Genomic DNA, 19,848 nt, shown 5'->3' on the forward strand with positions numbered 1-19,848 from the left:
TTGCAGACAGGAGGGAAAACCTAGCTATGCACAGAAAAGAAGAAAAAACCTGGAGAGAGGGTTGTGTAATCCGTCTGTAAAAGGCGCCGGTGCTGGCCCAGGGCCTGGCGCCTCGGAGAAAGCCAGGAATGGCCCGAGACAGGAGCTGAAAGCAGCAGAGGCTGCTCTGCCAGTAACTCACAGAGACAGAGCCATTACTCTGGCCTGACACAGCCCATGAGCTTCTGGCTGTCGGGGAGGAGGGAAATGTTTATCGGTTCCTGCCTGGTGCCAGGATGGCAGAGCAGACTCCTCTGTTGGAGGACTGGGAAGGGAGGGAGTGCCCAGACCCAAGGCTGGGGTAAAACCTGCTGTGCAGGGCAAACTGGAGGTCTTCATCACCCTGGTGGCATTTGGAGTCTCCTTCATTCAGCCGTAGATTTCATTTTGGCTGCACGTCTTTAAGGCAGAGGGAGACGATTTGGGACAAAAGGCATTTAAGATGCAGTGCTAACAAAACTCCCCAAATCCCTAACAAAGACAGAGGCAAAGTGCATTGAGATAATCCAGACAGCCCTCTCCTTCTAAATCTAGTCCTGGCAGACTGCAATGAGTCACCTGTGTTGGACTCATGGTGGCTATGGAAAGGTGACGATGGTGGAGCAAGGCACCTCCCTACCACAGGCTCTTCTGCACGTTGGCTCTGTGCTGCCTTCAAGGGACCAGGCTGGCTTCATCCAGAGTACGCAGATCCTAGTGCAACTGTTTTGCTTGGGAGTGGCATCAGTGTATTGCATAAATACGGCATGGGAGACTGACTGGCTGCTCTAAGACAGCTTTCATTTCACACTTCGGTCAAAAACAATGAAATGTGCAAGCTGCTAAGCTGCATCTCCTTGTGTTTGGGTTTTTTTTGGTTGTTTATTTCTTTTTCGTTTGGTTGTTTGGGTTTTTTTAATATCCAGTTTTTATAGTTACCCTGAATAACCTGAAGAGGAATTCAGTGCTTTCAACAGAGCACTCTGGGATAACTCCCCTAGAACCAGCTACTCCCATGCTGTTTTCATTGCCTCTAGTGTCAACTTGAAGGATATTTCATGACCCAAATGGTCTCTCCCCATGACATTGATGACTTTAGGACCAGAATGAAGTTATTCAGAGCGTATAGCAGGGAATCTGAAAGATAAATGTGGCTCATGCTGTCTAATCCATCTTTGGATCAATGTCGATGAAAAGTGATTAGAAAATGGGAAAGCTGTCTTGTTTTTTTACAGAATGATAAATTTTCTTTTCTTTGTTAGAAACAAGTAGCTGCAGTTCCTTTATTTTATGCTACTGAACTACAAAGATTTTTTTTTTTTTTTAGGAGAAAAGCAAAATAAAAGGAAGTGGCTGACTTTTGTTCAGAATTTCATTTTTTAAAAAAAGAAGAAATAATTTGTGGGTTTAACTTGCATTGATGGAAATCAGTTAGGAAACTTGAAATACCCAGCATTTGCTGGGTTATAAAAATATCTTCTGGTTCTGTATTCTCTTAAGTTCAGATGGTCTAACTTGTAGGGGCTGCTGTGAGCCAAAGCCTAGTGAGGCCAGGCACAGCTGAATGTGAACAGGCACTGAATCAAGGAGCTCTTTCACAGACCCTCAGGGGCTCTTTCCATAGACATACACCATCCCTTGCCTGAAGGTTGCAGAGAAAGCCCATGGTCCCACCAACATGTCCTACCCACAGGCTATTCTCCAGGTTATTCTTACCGTTAATCCACCTGGTTAACATACCGTCCTTTTTTGGACAATTCCTATGGTCTACTGAGGAGCCCACTCCACTTGGTGGACATGGAGGACTGGGTGTTCCCCAAAATGCTGAAATCATTCAAGGCTCCCGCATGCCTCACAAGGGCACCTAGGGACTCCAGGAGGGGACCAAGAGCACCCAAAGCACAATTCTGTATAGAATCCTTTGGGTAACCAGTTCAAACAATTAGGAGCTGCAATCTGCTGCTGGCAACTGCAGGGTTTTGGAGCAGCTGATGGCTAGTTAGCATCAAAGGGCACGGCAGGAACTGACTGTCAACACAGCAGATACAGGGAATAAGAAGTCTCTCTGAGAAATACAGAGTAACTGATGCCTGATCCTTGGGACACAAGCTATCAGATGATCTACAGGAGGAGGTGAACTGCTGATTGATGGTATATTTGGACACCTGGTGGCTGACAGATGGTTTATGGCTGAATGAATTAAGGCTTGACGTCATTTTCAAAGAGAATTTATTGTAGTAATTATTATACTTTATGTAGCATTCCTCCCTATAAAAGTTATCCTAATGGGTCTTTTAAAACTTGCCAGTTACCAAAGCGTTTAAGAAGTGAAGAGAGGATTAAACACATGGCACAGAGGAGACACCCTACTTGTAAGTGGAGCTTCCCTTGCAGTGGGACACACAATCGACAACAGGAGGAGCACAGCCTCCCAGTTTTCTAATTCCTCAGTGAGGAATGAGCCTGAGTTTGACATAACTACCATCATCAGAGCTTCTTCACCCCCAGACTCAGCCCATGCAAAGAGGTTCCCATGGACAGGAGCCAAATTTTCCCACCTGGGAGCAGGGCTGCCAGCTCCCCAGCCAGCCAGCAAAAGGCCAGGTAGCCAGCAAGCAAGGGAATTAATTCTATCATGCAGCAGAGCATGCCAGGGAGACACACAGCCCTGACTAGGAATGACCTGCAATATTGATCAATATTCCTTTTTTCTCACTACTCTGTTAGATACCAAACTAAGTGCTGGTGGGATGGGCATACCCTCCAGGTGTCCGAAGAGGAAAGCTCAGAAAAATCTTGACCTGAGAACGGAAAGTGAGTTATCAAGCCAGAAACATTGTCTATCAGGAAATAGAAAAAAGTCATAGAATGGCAGAAACCCTTTTTCCACCGGGTTTTGGAGCAAGTGCTTGTCCAGGACCAACAGAAAGGTGGGACTGGATTTGAGAGCTGAGTTACAGACCAAGTCCGGATCCTGTATGTGAACTCTGGGACAGGGCTCCAGCCAAAGCAAAAGCCATTTGAGCCACGGAGAGCTAAACATAGCAAGTAGTTAATAAGCAAGAATGAGCAAATCAGAGAAATTTGCAGAGCTCTGTTCAGCACGGCTTTCGCTGACCTCTGCACAAGTAAAGAGTTGTCGCTTAAGATGAATGCAAAGCCGGATGCTGGCAAGGAAAGAGGAATATGTATGTGATTCAAACTTCTCTAATGGAGCTGGATCAAAGGACTCTTGCCGAGGGGGAAGGCAGGAGCGTCACTTCCATTGCTTTCAAAGCTGGCACTAAGCATAGAAGAAACAAAGCCCTTGCTTCCTTTAAAGGCTGCAAAGCCTCCACTTTCATTCCATGCTGTTGCAGAGCATGTGAACCCCTCCTGATGTCCAACCCAAACACTGGAATTTCTTTAGCAATTAACTTGCAGGGAGGACCAGTGTTGGTGATGCTTTGCCCTGACAAAAGAGTTCTGCGCAGGAAAATATTTCCCACGTGGTACAAAGTAGCTTGAAAATAGCCACTGCCCTGCTTTAATGTGGATAGCTCTCAGCTGCAGGAATTTAGACCCTGGGGCATGTGTGTATTTAGGGGGAAGCAGGGAAAAAGAAATTGCATGTTGGAGCCTACAGTCTGCCAGGCAAAGGGCAAGCTTTTAAATGGAGAAACAAACTTACAGCAAGGTTTCCAACAATGTGATTTTTTTTTGGTAGCAATCAGGTATTTAAAGAACAACTCAAAGTGATGGGAGTGATTAGGAAGGAAGAACTCTGCTGTCTGAGTCTGTACCAACCTAATGTTTCAACGTGCATCTGTCTGGGCAGCAAAATGTGCCTTAAAGCTGCTATGAAGAGATATCTATGACCCTGGTGGAAGCCCCTCATTACTTATTGTAACCTTAAAAATGAAGGCTTGGTGGATCCCAGGGACCAGAAGAATTTTTAATTTTAATCACTTAGGATGCATGGTGTGGATGGCTGGGTTTTTTGATGCAAATCCTGCTGTGGTTGTCTCCAAGCCTTTGGTTCCTTTCATGCTTTGTGGCTGCAAATAAGCTGTCTAGGGGATAAATATTCAACAAACAGCTCATTCAGTTTTCTGCTCAGGGTCTACACCAGCTTCCAGTTTGGTCTGGCATAAAATGGAAGGGCAACAGTGTGCAACCTCCACACATAGACTGGCTGCAAGTCATTTGGGATGAGGATGAGCGAAGTAAATCCAGCTGTTCCTGAGATACTCTTTTTAGGTACAAAATCCCTTCAGGTGGACAGAGATAATCTGTCCCAATTCCAGCTTAACAGGAACAAAGGAGTCTTGCCTACAACCCTGTAGCTTCCTTTTGAGTAAGGGCTGATTTTTCAAAAATCATCTCCATCTTCCTTGCCTCATCTGAACTTGAAGACTGCAAAAGAGAGAAAATTTACCATAGCCCATGGTAAGGTCATACAGAGATTTATTATTGCTTTAAAAAATTGACTTTTCAACCTGAAGTCATCAGATCTTGCTGTATGTCAGTCTGTTAATATCTTAATTCCTTAGCACTGAAAAGTTAGCTTTGGATAATAGCATCTACATCCCTGATTAGTTCATAAAGCCACAGATGAGTGAGACCTCTTTAGGCTGCTGCAGTGGTGAGGTGGCCTAGGTTTGAATGCAGGTGGATGTGTGGTCCTGTATGCTTTGAACATGAATCCTGCTGGACAATATGATTTTAATCAGGAATATCTGAGTGTGCTTCCAATGGGAACATTTTTATAGTTGAGATACATATATAAGAAGTACATGTTACATGGAATAGATTTAATGTAATAAATTGAAAAAAAATCATGGAAAAATCCAAGTTTGTCACCCAAGGAAGGACAATTCTGTATTATTATACTCTGAGGCTCAAGTTACTTTAGCATTAGCAGTGTGCTTTGATTTGTAGCAAAATAACTGTAGCAAACACTGGTGCCACAGTGGTTCCTGGGAATGCATTAAATATGGTCAAGATTCAGACGTGGTCGGCGTTCAGGCAGTATTCTGGTTCTCCTAATTGCCTGCCTCTGACATACCATCCTGGCAACATTGCTCATTAGTAAGTTGATGACAGGTCAGCTGATGATGGCAGTGGGGACATCCTAATCTCAGCGGGATGTGGATTAGTCTCCAGATTTACTGTAGCAGTTCTGACTTGAAGAGTGACTTGCGATGGCTAACATAGTGTTGCACAGTGCTTTGCATCACATGTATGCTTCCACCCTGTGCCCTCTAGTGCAAGGGAGAAGAGAGGTCCCAGGGAAGGAGTCCTGGGCTGCTGGGTGAGGGGAAAGCAGAATTTGTCCCCAAACCTGTCCCCACATCTGCAGGATGAGAGACAAGCCCAGAGGCATTTGTCAAGGCTGCCTTTGATAGGGATTGGGTCATTCTCACATCAGTAATGCCTTTCAGAAATGGACCTTGTAAAGGAGGAAAGCTGAACAGCTCAAACATGCAGGAGTCCCCGATTATGTTTCCAGCTCTGTCGGTAACTGGTCTGGGACAGACGGCAAAGGGCAGTCTTCTTTATCTTTCAAGTGTACACTGCGGTAATACTTATCCAAAGTTTAAATGTGTCAGGATACTTAGAGAGGAGCAATATATGTGCTGGTACAAACCTTCAGGTCTTTGCTGAATACCCCTTAAAAATCATGTTTTACCACTGAAGCTGGAGAAATTCTCAACAGTAAACACATGTGATGGTTGAATTTTCAACCCCTCTTCCTAAAGAGAGAGAAGACCTGTTTCTTCCTCCCTTTCTTCTGTTGGTGCTTCCTTCAAATCTGACAATGTAGTAATTCATCTGAGAGGAACTCAGTGTGACGAAGTAAATCAGTTTTGGCCGGCGCACTGAAGTACAGTGAGGACTAGCATGTACCTCATAACCAAAACCCAAACCAATTCCTAAAAAGGGCCAGCACCATTCCTAGGAATTCCCAAAGGAGGTCTGTCCTATGCAGACATTTAGTTCAAGTTTCAGCAGTACCCTTCTGACCTTGGAGTTGAAGGAGGAGAAAGGAAGTGCAAGAAGATTAGGAAAAGCACCATATCTTGGAAAGGACTAAGGACAAGGGGACATGCTGCCGTGATAGGCTGGGAAACTGCCAGGGCTGGAGAGGGACTTGGTAGCTTGACTTTGTTGTTGCTTATTTAAAAGGGAAATCAAAGATACAGCAATGCAGGCAGATGGACTAGACCTAGTAAACATCCCTTCTGCTCTATGATGCTAGGTGTGAAAGGGTTCAAGGGTATTCCAGGATCCTTATGATCTTGTTCATGCCCACAAGACAAGGAGTTTCCTACCGGTGAAGGAATGTGTTTGGATTCATGCATCATGGAAGGGTTTGGGACAGGTCTACAATGCTCTTCAATGCAAAATGAAAGCCAGACTTACGCTAACGTTAGTTTTATCACTTCCACCAGAAGAAATACTCCATCGTTTTATAACCTAAACATACATAAAAGAGAAAAATTTCTTTTGTTGTTACTTTAATCCCTGGTACCCGCAGTTTGCCTTCTCAAGGCAAGCTGAAGATGGGGCACGATTTCCAGTACGGTCTCCAGCAGCAAATGGCAGCAAAAGGGGTGAAGAAAGCTATTTATTTTTCTTTGTACTGCTTTGGATGTCTTTAAACCAATACCCACTACTGACTTGCCAATAGTGATCTTCGCAAGCTCACCCTCTCGGGTTACATCCAAGGAAAAATCACAACTTGAAAAAGATTCAGTCAATATGCAAAGGACACCTTCGCAGCTTCTTTCCAGCAGTTCAAAGCTCTTTAATGCTGACACTGGCAACTTTAATTCTAGATAGATGTATCTCTGAAATGCTCAGAACATCTCAATCTATAAAACCCTCCTGCAAACATATCACAAATTAGCTTTTACATGGTATTTGGGCATTTCTGATTTTACAGCTGTGTCATACCTAAATAATAGAAAAAAAGCAGAGAGATGAAATTCAGTGAAATGCATTGGGATTCTGGGCCAACACAGGCTTCTTTGATCTGAACCTGCCTGCTAGATTCACTATCCCTCTCATTCTGTAACACTGGACAGCCCCTAATGACACCTTGCCACACACAATAAAAGTAGGATTTGCTGGGACCACATACCCAGGGCTCAGCACAGCAATGCTGTGAGATCTGAAAGCAGACCAAAGGCTCTGCAGTGCTCTGCTTCCACAAAGAACCAAACTAAACCTCTTGTTCAATCACCCTCTGAACTCTGGTCTTGCCTTTAAGGGAGTCCCATCAAAATAAGCCCCGCTAGTGCCTCCTTGGCCATGCTGCAGGTGACTGTGCATCCTCAATCTGACTTTGCTTGCAAATGACCAAGAATATTATAAACAGCTCACTTTGCCCTTCTCCTGAGTGCAGGCACAACCCAAATTTCATTTCTTACTGCCAACCTGACCTTGCTGCTTGTTTTTCCCTTCTGCTGGAGTAGATACACTTCTTTGCAACCTTTCAGCTCTTGCCCAGCAGGCCTTATGGGCTGAGACATGGGGGAGGTGCCATCCGCCTGCCCTCCCTTATTCGTGTTATCCACATCACTTACTACACAGGTTCCTGATATCTGTTTCTAGTACCAAACCTCTGCCCCACTGAAAGGCTGCAAGGTCTTTCCTTCAGCCTGCCTCCCTCAAAGTCTCTTCTTGCCCTGGAAGTTTGGTTCTGTTGAGGAAAACCATGTATGTGGTGATCAGGTGCCACAAATACTCTCATGCTACTTTTAATTAGCATGCAGTCCCCAAGAAGTGCTGCCACCATTACAGCTTTAATCCCACTGCTGTGGCTTTCCTAAATAACTATGCCCAACACTGCTACCTTGGCTTCCAACTCAGACCCTGCAAGGGGGACAGAAGATTCTTGCTGTCCCCTCCTTCTGCCCTCTCCCTTTTCCACCTAGATTTCCTCAAGGCTGTTCTGGTTTCCAGTTCCTAGCTATGAGTGGATGGATGGGACACTCAGAGATGACCTGAATGGGGATGCAAGAAACAGACACAGGGAACAGAGACAAACAAGGCAACACAGACTCCATTCACCACAAACAGACATGAGGACAGACATTCTCCTTCCGGGCTGCTGACCACTCTGTAGACAAACTAGTGGTACCTCTGTGACTCTCCGTGTCCTATGTGGTGCACATGTGCTTGTTGCAACATGCATGGACAGAAAATCAAGGTAAGGCATTCAATGAAGGTTCCTAAACTTTCCTGCTTCTTCCCATGTTCCTGCTGGCACTAGAGAGCTCCAGGAGATGATGGTTCTGCAAGTGTCTGACTAACCTTGCTGTCCGTTGTTGGAGACTCCTTCTCCTTCTCTGCGTGCTGGAGTTTTCTGTTCAGGTCTTGGAACATGTCTTGGTGACGTTTTCTTGTGTGCATGATTTTCTGAAGCAAACATAAGGGCCACAGGTCAGCAAACGCCATTCAGCTGTACAGAAACAACATGTCTTCCCACCAAAGTTACACACATTATTAAAACCTGCCTCTGTCTCCCTGCAAGTGCGATCTGGTGTGCCTAAACTACCTTCAAAGTTCACTGAGGACCCAGTGTAGCACTGCCTTTATTTTCAGGATGAGATGGTGGGAGAAAGTGGAAAAGACTAATTTTTGACCTTATGGTTACCCTAAACCTGCAACTGCCAACTGTTTATACTGCAGAATTTGCGCTTGACTGGCAGTTTTCTAGCAGCTTGACCTAGGAAGCTTTGCTGACCTCCTTTAACTGATACTTGACCTCATGCCCACTCTGTTCTCAGTGTGCCTCCTTTGCAAATGTGTTCAGAGCTTATCCAAACATGTAGCATTTGGGTACAAGAAGTTCCATCAGAAACTATTCCACAATTTCCTTTTCTTTGTATTTTGGCCCTTCTGCATTTCATGTCTACCTTCTACTGCCCAGAAGGAGAGGCAGGACCAGTATCTACAAGGACTTCCCTTTGCATGTAAAAGCATGTTGAATATGGCTTTCTTGTGCTCTGCTAAGTGCTATATAATCAGAGAAGGTGGCTCAAATGGTTTGGGACCAACTTGAAGTATCAGCTTAGATGTACCCATCATGTCTCAATTTCAGACCAAGCTCACAACCTGGAGCTCTGAAGTGATTCTAGCATCAAGGCAACTCCTTGTGGGCCCTTAATGTGACTACTTTGTTTTGGAATAAGCTAGCAGCTTTGAAGGGAAAGGATAGCTCTGCCGGGAAGGATGCCATGATTGGACTCAGGATAGCTGCACTAGCTCTCAGTAGCTCCACGGACCCTCTGTGGAGGATTGGCTCTTTCGAAGCTTTCCACTCTGTGCCTCAGGTATGGGGACAGACATTTCCCTACGTACGGTATAGACTTTTTCCACCCAGACTTATTCCGAGAGGTTCATTAATAGGTGTGAAAGACCAGGATTGATGATGGGTTTTGACAGTGGGGACATATTAGCTTCCTTTCTGTTAAGCAACAGATCTTGAGCACAAAAGGCAAGGCACTTTAGGCCACCAACCAAATGTACGTGTGCTTCCCAAACAGAAACGTGGTGCAGTCACCTGTACCGCTCCATCAGCTCTCCATAAGCATTTTGCTCACAGAGGAGAAGTTACAGGCCTTGGACAAGCCGACGTAGGATCTTGATTTACAAATGTTTACACAGAAGCTGCTCCATAAATTAAGCATGAACCAATATAAATCACCCACTTGTTTAGCGGCACAGTGTAAGCCTTACTAGGCAGCCAGCACAACTCTTTCAACCCACCGTTTTTAAACACTTGAAGAAGCTCTTTGGCAAAGGCAGCACTCCTGCAAAGGTGCCAGAAAGAAAATAAAGCAGTATTTCTCTTTCTTATCCTACCTGTCGGAAAACATATTCGTAAAGAGAGGTACTCACCTCAAAATCTAGCTCTGCATATCGGGATTTCCGCCTCTGGGTATTCAAAAGAAAAAGAGATGGGTGAAGGTTAGTAAGGGATTAATGCTGGAGAATGGGCACAAACTGAACTACACGGTAGATAAAACAGGGAGAGTCCTTCTCCTTTTCCTTCTTCTTACACCTTTAAAGTGTTTCTCTGGCTCTTCATGACGGAAAGTGCCAGCCATTTAGAAGGATTTCTATCAAAAAACACTGAGCGCCAGGGAGGGCTGAGCATGGGCTGAGCATGGGAGTTTGGCCAATTCAAGCTTCTGTCCTAGTTATGAGCTTGCAGGTGGTTCACAGAATGGAAAGCAGAGAGGCTCAGCCAACTCATCTACTGGAGCTTTTGAGCATCAGTCAGCCAAGACTGATGTTTGGACAGCAATGGCCGAGACCTGCTCTCTGACAACAGGCAAGAAAAGGGCCAGATGCTGAGAAGTGCAAAAACTAGGACAGACATCAGCATAAGACCTATGGTCTAGGCAGAACTGCTAATATATGTAATGAGTTATCACAAGTCAGAAGGAGAGGGCTGCGCTTACGCAAAACCTCTGACATCCCTTGATGCTAACAGAATTGTGGGGCATGCCTTAGGGACATTTTACACCTGCAATCACTAGGGATTTCTCATCTGTATCATGACGGAAGTCATCAAAATGGGAAACAGAGATGGAGAATAGAAGGAGAAAAGGTAGTGCAAGCCATGTGCCTGGCACTAAAATGAACAATCTTTGACAAGCTAACATTTTTATTGGACTTTGCATTGCCTGTAGGGCTAAAGACAGTCTATCCAGCAACGGAATATGTCTGTGGAAGTCATGAGGGATTTTAAACACTAGATTACAAAATGTATGACATGCCAGTGATCCCTCACGATAATATAATACTGGCACTGCATGGTGAGTTGCATTTGGCCTATGGTGCTTCTCTTGAAACACCTGGTGTGGCCAGCATTGAGGGCAGGGCGTCATTCTGGTCGGAGAACAAGACAGTAATTCACACACTGACCTCCAAGGAGCTCATGGAGAGGGTGGAGACAGTCTCACTCTTGGACACCACACCCGAGTTCCCTGAGTCACCTGTGTCACACAGGCTGTTGGGAATCTGTGACTCGTTGGAGATATTTTGTGGAGCCAGCTGCTGCTGTTGTTGTACCATGGGGGAACCTTGCACCTCACTGCATGTCACGGTTACAGGCTCCCGTGGAGGACTCTTGACAACAAAGCCTGGGTCAGTAGCCATACTGAGGTGGATGAGCCGTGTCTGGGGCATCTGGTCAATATTGATGCTGTACTTGCTCTCATCTTTGGGCGGTTTGGCCCGTAAGGTAGACGTGTTGGTAGGCAGAATGACGTAGCTGGTGTCCAGTGTTTGCTCTTGTGCCCGGGAGAGTTCTGAGTCCAACTTCTTGAAGATGTCCCCATCACAGATGTATATGGACTTAGGTGGTTGGTTCTTGTCCTTCTTCAGAGTAAGAGTGTGATTGCTGAACTCATTCAGGTTGATGGCCCCCAAGTAGTGTGGTGAGCCCTGAAGATGCATCTTGGAGACATTGGCTGGAAGACTGTTAAAGTTTGATGACCCCTTCTGATGATTGAGTTTCAATTTCTCTTCATCCGGTAGTGACGGACGCTTCAGTGTTCCTGTGATGGTTGAGGTTCTGCAGGTGGTGATGTCTTTATTCAGCACTAGGGAGACAGACAAGTATCCTTAGCACCTCACCTAAGTTTTTGTTAACACATCAATACACCTACCACAGTCACACCATGTTAGGATGCTCCCTTGGACCTCTCAGAAAGAGGCTATGGTAGCAGAACAGTGTTTTACACTTTCTTTTTTTTTTTGTATGCAGGATGCTGAAGGCACAGCTAAAGCTAGGGAGGAAAAAAAAAACTTTCTCATTTTGAAAGAATTATTTGTGCTGCAAATTTCCCAACACTATCATGGCCAAAACTCCAAACCAGGCCATCACATATTATCACATCAATAACTGTATCTTGAAAAGCAAATACATGCCTATATATTTAGTACATGTAGTATATGTATATGTATATAAAATACATATTACTAGCCTATAAAAGAGTAGAATTTTTTAAAATAAAAGGTTGCTTTCATATAAAAATTATTTTGATTCAGTAAATAGCTGAAATGCAGCATTATCAATGATTTCAAATGTAAATTCTTTTTTTCGTTTTAAACTCGCCGAACTGCTTCAGGTTGATCTTCTCCCAGGAACAGTTTCAGTGTCAATAATTTGGTATTTTAAAATGCACCGCATTTTGTTATAAATTTCTAACTGCTCTCCAAAAAGCTTACATTCCAGTAATCATGCCAAGCCTTTGCGAGAGCTAATTATTTAGTGTTTCTCATTTTCCCTTGAGGAAAGAAAGGAGTGCCATGAATATTCCTTAATAGGAGAGGAAAACCTAAAACTGAGGATGAGGTGAACGTGCCAATTAGGAGGTATATAAAGGACACACAGACACTCATTCCCACGCAACACTGCCCACAAGAAGACATCTGCTCCTTTTCTAGGCATAAGAATCTATTACTCAGTAGATTTCAGGCTGCAACAAAGACCTTAGGAAGATAATGACATCAGCCTTGATGTCTCCAGGAGATGGAAATCACAGACTGTGGGGCAGGGGCAAAGTGGCACGGGACTGAAGGCTACTTACCCAGTATTTCAGCACAGGAAAGGAGAAATAAATGCATGTTCCCCTTTCACCCATCTCAGAAGGAAAAAAACAAAGGTCCTTTTACCTATTTTTTTCTGAATGGACCAGAGACAAGAATCTTTGGGGTAACCTGATACTATTCAGCTGCTCCACCTGGGACAGAGGCAGGACATGACATAGGCATCCCATGAGACTGAAGACACACTAATTTTTCTACGAATTCATACTGTGCGAGATGGGTGCTGGAAGAGCAAAGCTCCCCTCAAAGACTAGAGAGCAGGCAAGGCAGAATGACAAGCATACCAAGTAGAATAAACGAACCTTTAAAAAGCTTTTAAAGCTAAACACACTGGGTGTAACTATGGCAGCCATGGTCATCCTGACATTGCTGGAGGACACGCTAGGTAAATCAGAGCACTACAGTGTATTCATAGCATACACTGCGGGAAGATGTTACTGAAGTCAAACCCTTCATTTGGGAGTGTCAGTAAGGTTTATTGATTCAGGCTCTTCTCCATGCTCACGTCAGCTGCAGAAAGTAGGTTTGGAGAGGTTTGCACTTGGCAATCTACAAGCATGGAGTGGAGTGAGCTTTCAACACTGAGCCATGAACCCAATCCTACCAGTGAATCTAAGTGAGGAGGTTATGAGCAGTATCAGGCATATCTCCAATCCATCATAACATGAGAGCTGGTGCCTCCAGGAGAAATGATGGCCAGAAACCAATGGACAGATTTCTGTTTTTTATTATTCAATAAGCAGAATGCATAGGATGATGCACCATATAGAAAGGTCTCTGAAATGGGGACTATTATTAAGTACTTAGCTTGGCGCAGACTAACAGCACTTTATCAGAGGAGGAATATCTTTTCAGGCAGACATCAACAAATAAATTGTATAGCTGTATGCTGGCAAAGGAAGGGAAGCCTAGGCTGTTAGCAAGCTGCTGATCCAGGGTCTTCTGCCCTGAAGTCATGTGAAACCAAACAGCTCCTTCCTTTCCTTTGGGAAGCTCGATTTGGGAGCAAGAAGCTCGGTAGCAGATCCAGAAAGGCTCCTTTATTGCAGGAGTCCAGGGTCTGCCTTGGTTTCCAGCACAATGTGGGCTGCTGGCTGTATAGCTGGTTGTGTGTGCCAACACCCGGCCTGGATGTATGTTCACTGAGCATGTGTTCAGGTCAGACCTGGTCTCACATGCATGTTTTTCGCATGTGACTTTTTGGAACGGAGGTCTTCGGTGTCAAAAAGGAAGGAGGAAGACAAATGAGAAGAGGGAGACTGCTAAAAATTAGAGAGTGTGAGACAGAGAAACAGAAAGAAAAAAATGGACAGACCCTGAAAAGAGATAAATGGACAGAAAGAGACCATGAAATAAGATATCACAGGGATAAGTGAGATAAATATACTGTGACTGTGATAAGCATAGGGAGAGGGAGTGAGGCAGAGAGAAGGACAGGAAAAGATAAATAAGATATATAGATATTAGATAGATAAATGATAGTGACAATGATAGACAATACCCAGAAACACAGTGACAGAGATAAATGTTGACAGAAATAGAAATACATAAATAACAGGTACAGCAAGACAGACAACTGAGGACAGAGATAAATAAGTGATTGCAAGATAGAGGGAAAGAGATGAATTATAGATAAATACATTAGAAGCAGATAAATAAATGATAGATTAGATAAAGAAAAAGATAAATGAAAGGGACAGGTAGGTGTGCATAGAAAGACAGAGAGAAGGAGAGAAACAGAAAGAAAAAAAAAGGGAGAGAAAGAAGGAAAGAAGGAAAGAAAGAAGGAAAGAAAGTGGAAGGAAGGAAGAAAGGAAGGAAAGAAAGAAGGAAAGAAGGAAGGAAGAGCAATATAGAGAGAGACAGAAGCTTTCCCATGATGGTAACTGAACACACAGTATGTGCTGTCCTTGGCTATGGGAGATCCTGGTTTGGAAGATGTGAATTATATGCAAGTGCCAAGCAAGCTGGTATTTCTCTTGCTTGGGAGAGAGGAGAAGTCTGGGAGGGTAAATAAAAGCCTAAATATCTACAAAGGGTAAGAAAAAAAAAACCCAGCCAAATGGTCAGGCATGCCAGGACCAGGAGGATGAAACCTGCAGAGACGAACAGGTAGCAAAGGAGAATCCAGACAGCACAGACACCCCCAGGGGAATGAGAGAAAACGGAGTTATCAGGGAAAGGGACTGTCAACTCATGCAGATCTTCAGGATCATAATGAATGTGTGTGATTGAGCACACAGTAGAAAGGTGCAGGCAAAGGAGGAGAGACTTGACCCACCTCCATATGTACAGGCAGCTTACAACTGCACTAGAAGTGTGCGTGGAGCCAGGTGGAGTGGTGGGAAGGCTCACCAGATTCCAGACCTTCTCAAAGACACCTCTCCTGAGCACAGAGCTGTCTGAGGTTGGTGTGATCGGTGTGACCCCCTTGGGCAGGGGTTGCTAAAGCAAAGAAGGATCACAGTAGGAAGAGATGGATTCAATCTCTTCTTCCTTGATACTCTTCTCTGCCACTGTGTTACACGGGCCATAGGTAAGAAATAATGCCTCAGAAGCGAGGTTTAATCTTAGCTAAAAGGCCAAGAGAGCTGTGGGGAAATAGGATAAGCAAAGCACGGGGGGAATTAGGGGAGTTGCTTTGTTTTGGTCAGGGTCAAGAGTAAGGGCAGCCCACGCAAGTACATGCAAGTCACTAAGACACACACAAATAAAACAGAAAGGAAAAAAAATGGCCTAGTTCAATCCCCAAACCAGGTCACTTGTTGATTCTCACCTGTGATGTGCTCACCTGATCTACAAGCCATATCCACATCCTTCTCAAAATCGGTCTGAAAGACAGAGAACACAGAGGACGTGGTCAAAAGGAGGTGGTGGGGGAAAGCAAGCCATTTGGAAAATGCAAAAACCACTTTAATTAGTGAGCCAGACACAACCACTGCTGGAAGAGTGGAGGAGAGACGTTTTGCTTGAGCTTTGAAACATGGCAAACAGACCACTTTTTTCCAGCTGTGGCTCTTGAACTTCAGGCAGTGGTAAAGCTGTAACATTGCTTTTCAGCTGGATTCACCTGCTCATCCATACACTAATTCCACTAATTAAAATATCTCCCTGGAACACGTTTATGCACATTCCTAAAAATCAGGGGGCAGATTCCTGGCCTGATCTGCCTTGAATATATATCTCCCTGCACTTGGTCTAAGTGAATTCCTCTCCAGTCATTAAAAAGATCTGGGGATGCCGCTGAGAACGCTCCATACCCACTGGGCTTTCTTGTGATCTATCACCAAGTCACATGAAGTGGAAACAAGTCTCTCTGCTTCTGAAACTCTTAGCATATAAAATCAATGGTCCCTGCAGGCACAAAAGCTCAATAACTTTTTCAAGCGGTCTGTACAGCCAAATGAAACTCCTTTCTTCTCCCAGTATGAGTTAATCCTTTTTCTAAAGCTTTTAGCAGATAACATTTCAAAGAACTGGATACACTGAGTCACAGTGAGCCAGGAGTTTTCATGGAGTAATGGAAAGACCACAAACTAGCAAAAGGTAGAAGAGTTCACTGATTATTTCTAGTATCATTTCAGAAAGAAGACAGTTAATATAATTGTATTAATGTGATTAAATGCATTCCAGTTTAATACTAAGAAGAGTGTGAAAAAAAATCCCCATTCCCCTGGGATAAACACTTTAATATTAGCAGGTTGAGATCCAAGAGTTTTTGAAGAGCTGGTTGAGGAATTATCTCAACCTTTGTGATGCTAATTTCTTAGTAAATTATTTGGGATATCAAATAAATCTGAAAATAATAGAAGAGAAATAAGATTGAGTTAACGCTTAAATGGGCAAATAGGATGACACAGAAAAATATAATCTCATTTTCATTACAGGAGTTCCAGAAAAATGTAACTGAACAGCCTGTACTAGTTCTATTGATAAATAAATAAAAAATAGGTCTATATTTAATACCAGTCAACAAGATTTTGTGGAGAACAGTTCTACTCAGCTAAGCTTCTTTTCACTTGTTGGGTAGATTTGGAGATTACTGGAAAAGGTAACAGCAAAAATGCATTCCTCCAAAGCTTTTGATTTCTTTGGTTATTTTACAACTCAGTCACTACAAAATAACATTGTACCCCTCTAAAAAGATCAGTGAGGAGTCATCATTCAAGTCTAGATTCCGAAGCTTTTTGTGCCTGAATGTGAAGAAACTGATTGTAAGCTCTCTACTTCTCAACACATCCATCAACAGTGCAGAAATAAATGTAATCTCTTTGCTAAAAAAATTGTAGCTGACAGAATTTTGCAAGGTGGTTGATAATGAATGAAAACAGAGTTATACAGAGAGACAAAAATCTGAAACTTCAGAATATAGCGTTTGGGATGTTGACAATACAATAACAAATATAGTATCCACATTTTTAAAGGATGGTGAGAGGCTGAAGGGCATGTGGAAAAGGGTTATATAAATAATTTGAAGGCAGATGTCTTACAGAGGGAGAATAAAAAAGCTCAACGTGTTAACTTATTGAAAGGAAGATTGAGACTGGATATGATTATGGTGTCTATTATTGAAGGAGCGAAAGTACTAGGCACGCAAGGGGCTTTCTAATTACACATAAATAGGCATAGCAAGAACCCGTCTGAAAATGAGAAGACTACACATTTAAATTAGAAATGAGGCACCTGTTTTTAACAAACACCTATGAGGTGTGGTAAAATTATGTATCTCTTGATATATTGACTTAAAGATTGTGCTGTTTGAAATGAGACCTTGTACCCAAGCATAAGCTACTTAGCTTAGCACAGGAGTGATTGGAATAAAACACCATGGGGTTATGATATGGGTCTAATATTAACTAGACATTTTTGGAACTTGTTCAAATCTTGTGATTGTCCTGATGTCCCTACCCCAACCTCAGAAATCAAATGCCTCTTATATCATCTACATTGTAACACTGAAGCAGATGCAAGACGATTCCCCATAGCTTATTCTTCTACAGCCTTATCTAGATTTTTTATTTGTAAAGGACTTACACAACAGGACCAAGGTTTACAGTGCTTAAACTATATTCCCAGTGAAGCAATGTAAACAAGTGTGCTTTTGAGAGAAACAAATCCTTTTGAGACAGCATCTTTATAATAATGACCCAACACACTGTGATTAAAACAGTATTAAACTACTGCCTCCTAGCTCCAGCTAGGACAAGGCAGCATGATGGGGATGAAAAGGTCTGGAAGACCTGGGAAGTATATTTTGGCTTTGTATTTTCTGGGAAAGAAAGAATCTCACCAAGGTGTCTGCAAAACCTGGTGTGTAAGTTTGAGCCCCTTAATATTACAATGAAAAGAAACTGGATTTGTGTGAAAGAGCCTATGAAAGAGCTACATTTGGTCAAGCACAGGTTTAAAGGAAAAAACAATTATGATTGCAAAATCTATGATGGACAGAGCCTTTTGTTTATCAGTTATGAGTTAAAAATGCCTATAGGTCCTTTAATAATAGACTAGGTGGTAGTTTTCCCTACCATTAGCTGAGCGTGTCCATTCTGAAATGACCCCCCTGAGTCTCCATTGCCCTCTTCCTGACGATCTACTACTCGGCACTTCACAGCATCCTGGACCTGCAGGAACAAATGGATTTGCAAAAGTCAGAGTCAGACAGGAATACCAAACCATATCAAATTCTGCTGAGGAAAAAAAAAAAGGTCCTTGGTAGATCAAAAGAACATGGATCCTACTTTAGTAGCATTCAGGTATTAATTTCAAGTGTTTTATATTCACATACTAACAGAGCAACTCAAAGGTTTTACAGGTGTCCTGGGTCACTGTGTTGGTCACTTCTAGTTGCTTGATTTATATAGTCAAGAATAAAAATGTCTTCTATTTTGCAGCTTACAATATGTTTACAATGGATGCTATTACATAAACCATTATATTGGGGTCTACAATGTCTGATTATGATCCCATATTGGCTGTAATACGTATCTGATGATACGTATTACAAATGATCCAAAACTCACTGAAATCTATGGAAAAAAATGCCAGTAACTGCAATGGGAGTTAAATGCAAATATTCATAATGCAATCAGTTGAAGGAGTATCAGCCAAGTCAGTGGTATAGTTCCATTGATTTCATTGGCCTGACATAAGAAATTAATCTGTTTTACTTAATTTAAAGGAGCTGTAAGATGATAAAATGAATATGGAAAAAAAACCCCTCCTGTCTCTTTTATTAATAGTCTATCCACTCAGTAGGATGAAAGAATAAAAGAAACATAACAGATTCATTCTTTTCTTCCCTGATATAATTTACCATTTTAAATCTCCAGAGGGAGGCTGGAGAGAATTTACTCAATTTCCTTGCTTGATTATTGCTAGCTTTGCTTTCTAGCTCAAATATCTAGGCACTACTGCCAACATACAATCATTCTGTAAATCTCACTGCAAGTTGCCTCTCTTGAAATCAAACAAATGAATTGTTTTTCTTAATATTCTATTTTCAGAGGTGGGGTGTAAAAATTCTGGAAATATTAATTTTGGTGTTAAACAAGCAAAACCTGACATGTTAGCTAATCTAAGACTGTCCCCAAAATTCCACTCTTCAGTACACTCAGCATGACAACCATTGATTCATCCCTCCTTCCCTCTGACCGATACTGTCATGGTCATTTTTGTGGTCGCTGTCTACACAAAGGCAAAAGTTCATTGGATTAGAGAACCTACCAGGCTGACTGGACATTTTTCAGAGGTTTTCTATGGGAAGTATATTGGTTATGTAAAAGAGAATGACTCATTTGTCTCACCTCCCGCCTTAGGATGCAATGGACCATAACAATGACAAAGCCCTCTAACGAGTCAAAGACAGCAAAAAGGATCTGGAAGAGTGCTGACCGCCGATCTGTGATTGCAAGAACTGCAGACATCCAGGTGAGAGCCAGGAGAGGCAGGACCACGCAGGAGCTCCAAAGGGATGCCCTGTCAAGGGAGAGGAAAAGAGAATTCAGCTCCACTTCAGCCTCACCCGCTTCCACGTGGGTTGCTAATTCAGCCTCCTGATCCCATGAGGCTTCAGAAGACTTCTTCAGCAAATGTATACTTGTGCTAGACGTCTTCTGAGCCCCTGCCACAGGGAAGCAGGAAGATGCTTTGCACACTCACGCTACCAAAACAGGTGACACACATTTCTACGGGAGGGTCTACTTTTCAATGGTGCAGTCA

General features: G+C 43.1%; 1 protein-coding gene across 1 annotated transcript in view; it reads right to left on the reverse strand.

The window, feature by feature from the left end:
* The window catches only part of ADGRB1 (adhesion G protein-coupled receptor B1), a 278,797-nt gene that overhangs the window by 5,299 nt on the left and 253,650 nt on the right, over window positions 1-19,848 (reverse strand). The window contains exons 26-31 of the mRNA XM_072851811.1: window positions 19,434-19,605; window positions 18,156-18,251; window positions 15,407-15,461; window positions 10,942-11,621; window positions 9,910-9,945; window positions 8,320-8,424 (exon numbers count right to left, since the gene is read on the reverse strand). Of these exons, the coding sequence (XP_072707912.1) occupies window positions 8,320-8,424; window positions 9,910-9,945; window positions 10,942-11,621; window positions 15,407-15,461; window positions 18,156-18,251; window positions 19,434-19,605 (1,144 nt within the window). The remainder of the gene's footprint in view (window positions 1-8,319; window positions 8,425-9,909; window positions 9,946-10,941; window positions 11,622-15,406; window positions 15,462-18,155; window positions 18,252-19,433; window positions 19,606-19,848) is intronic.

The sequence above is a fragment of the Ciconia boyciana genome, chromosome 2, assembly GCF_034638445.1.
Source record: "Ciconia boyciana chromosome 2, ASM3463844v1, whole genome shotgun sequence".
Taxonomy (NCBI): Eukaryota; Metazoa; Chordata; class Aves; order Ciconiiformes; family Ciconiidae; genus Ciconia; species Ciconia boyciana.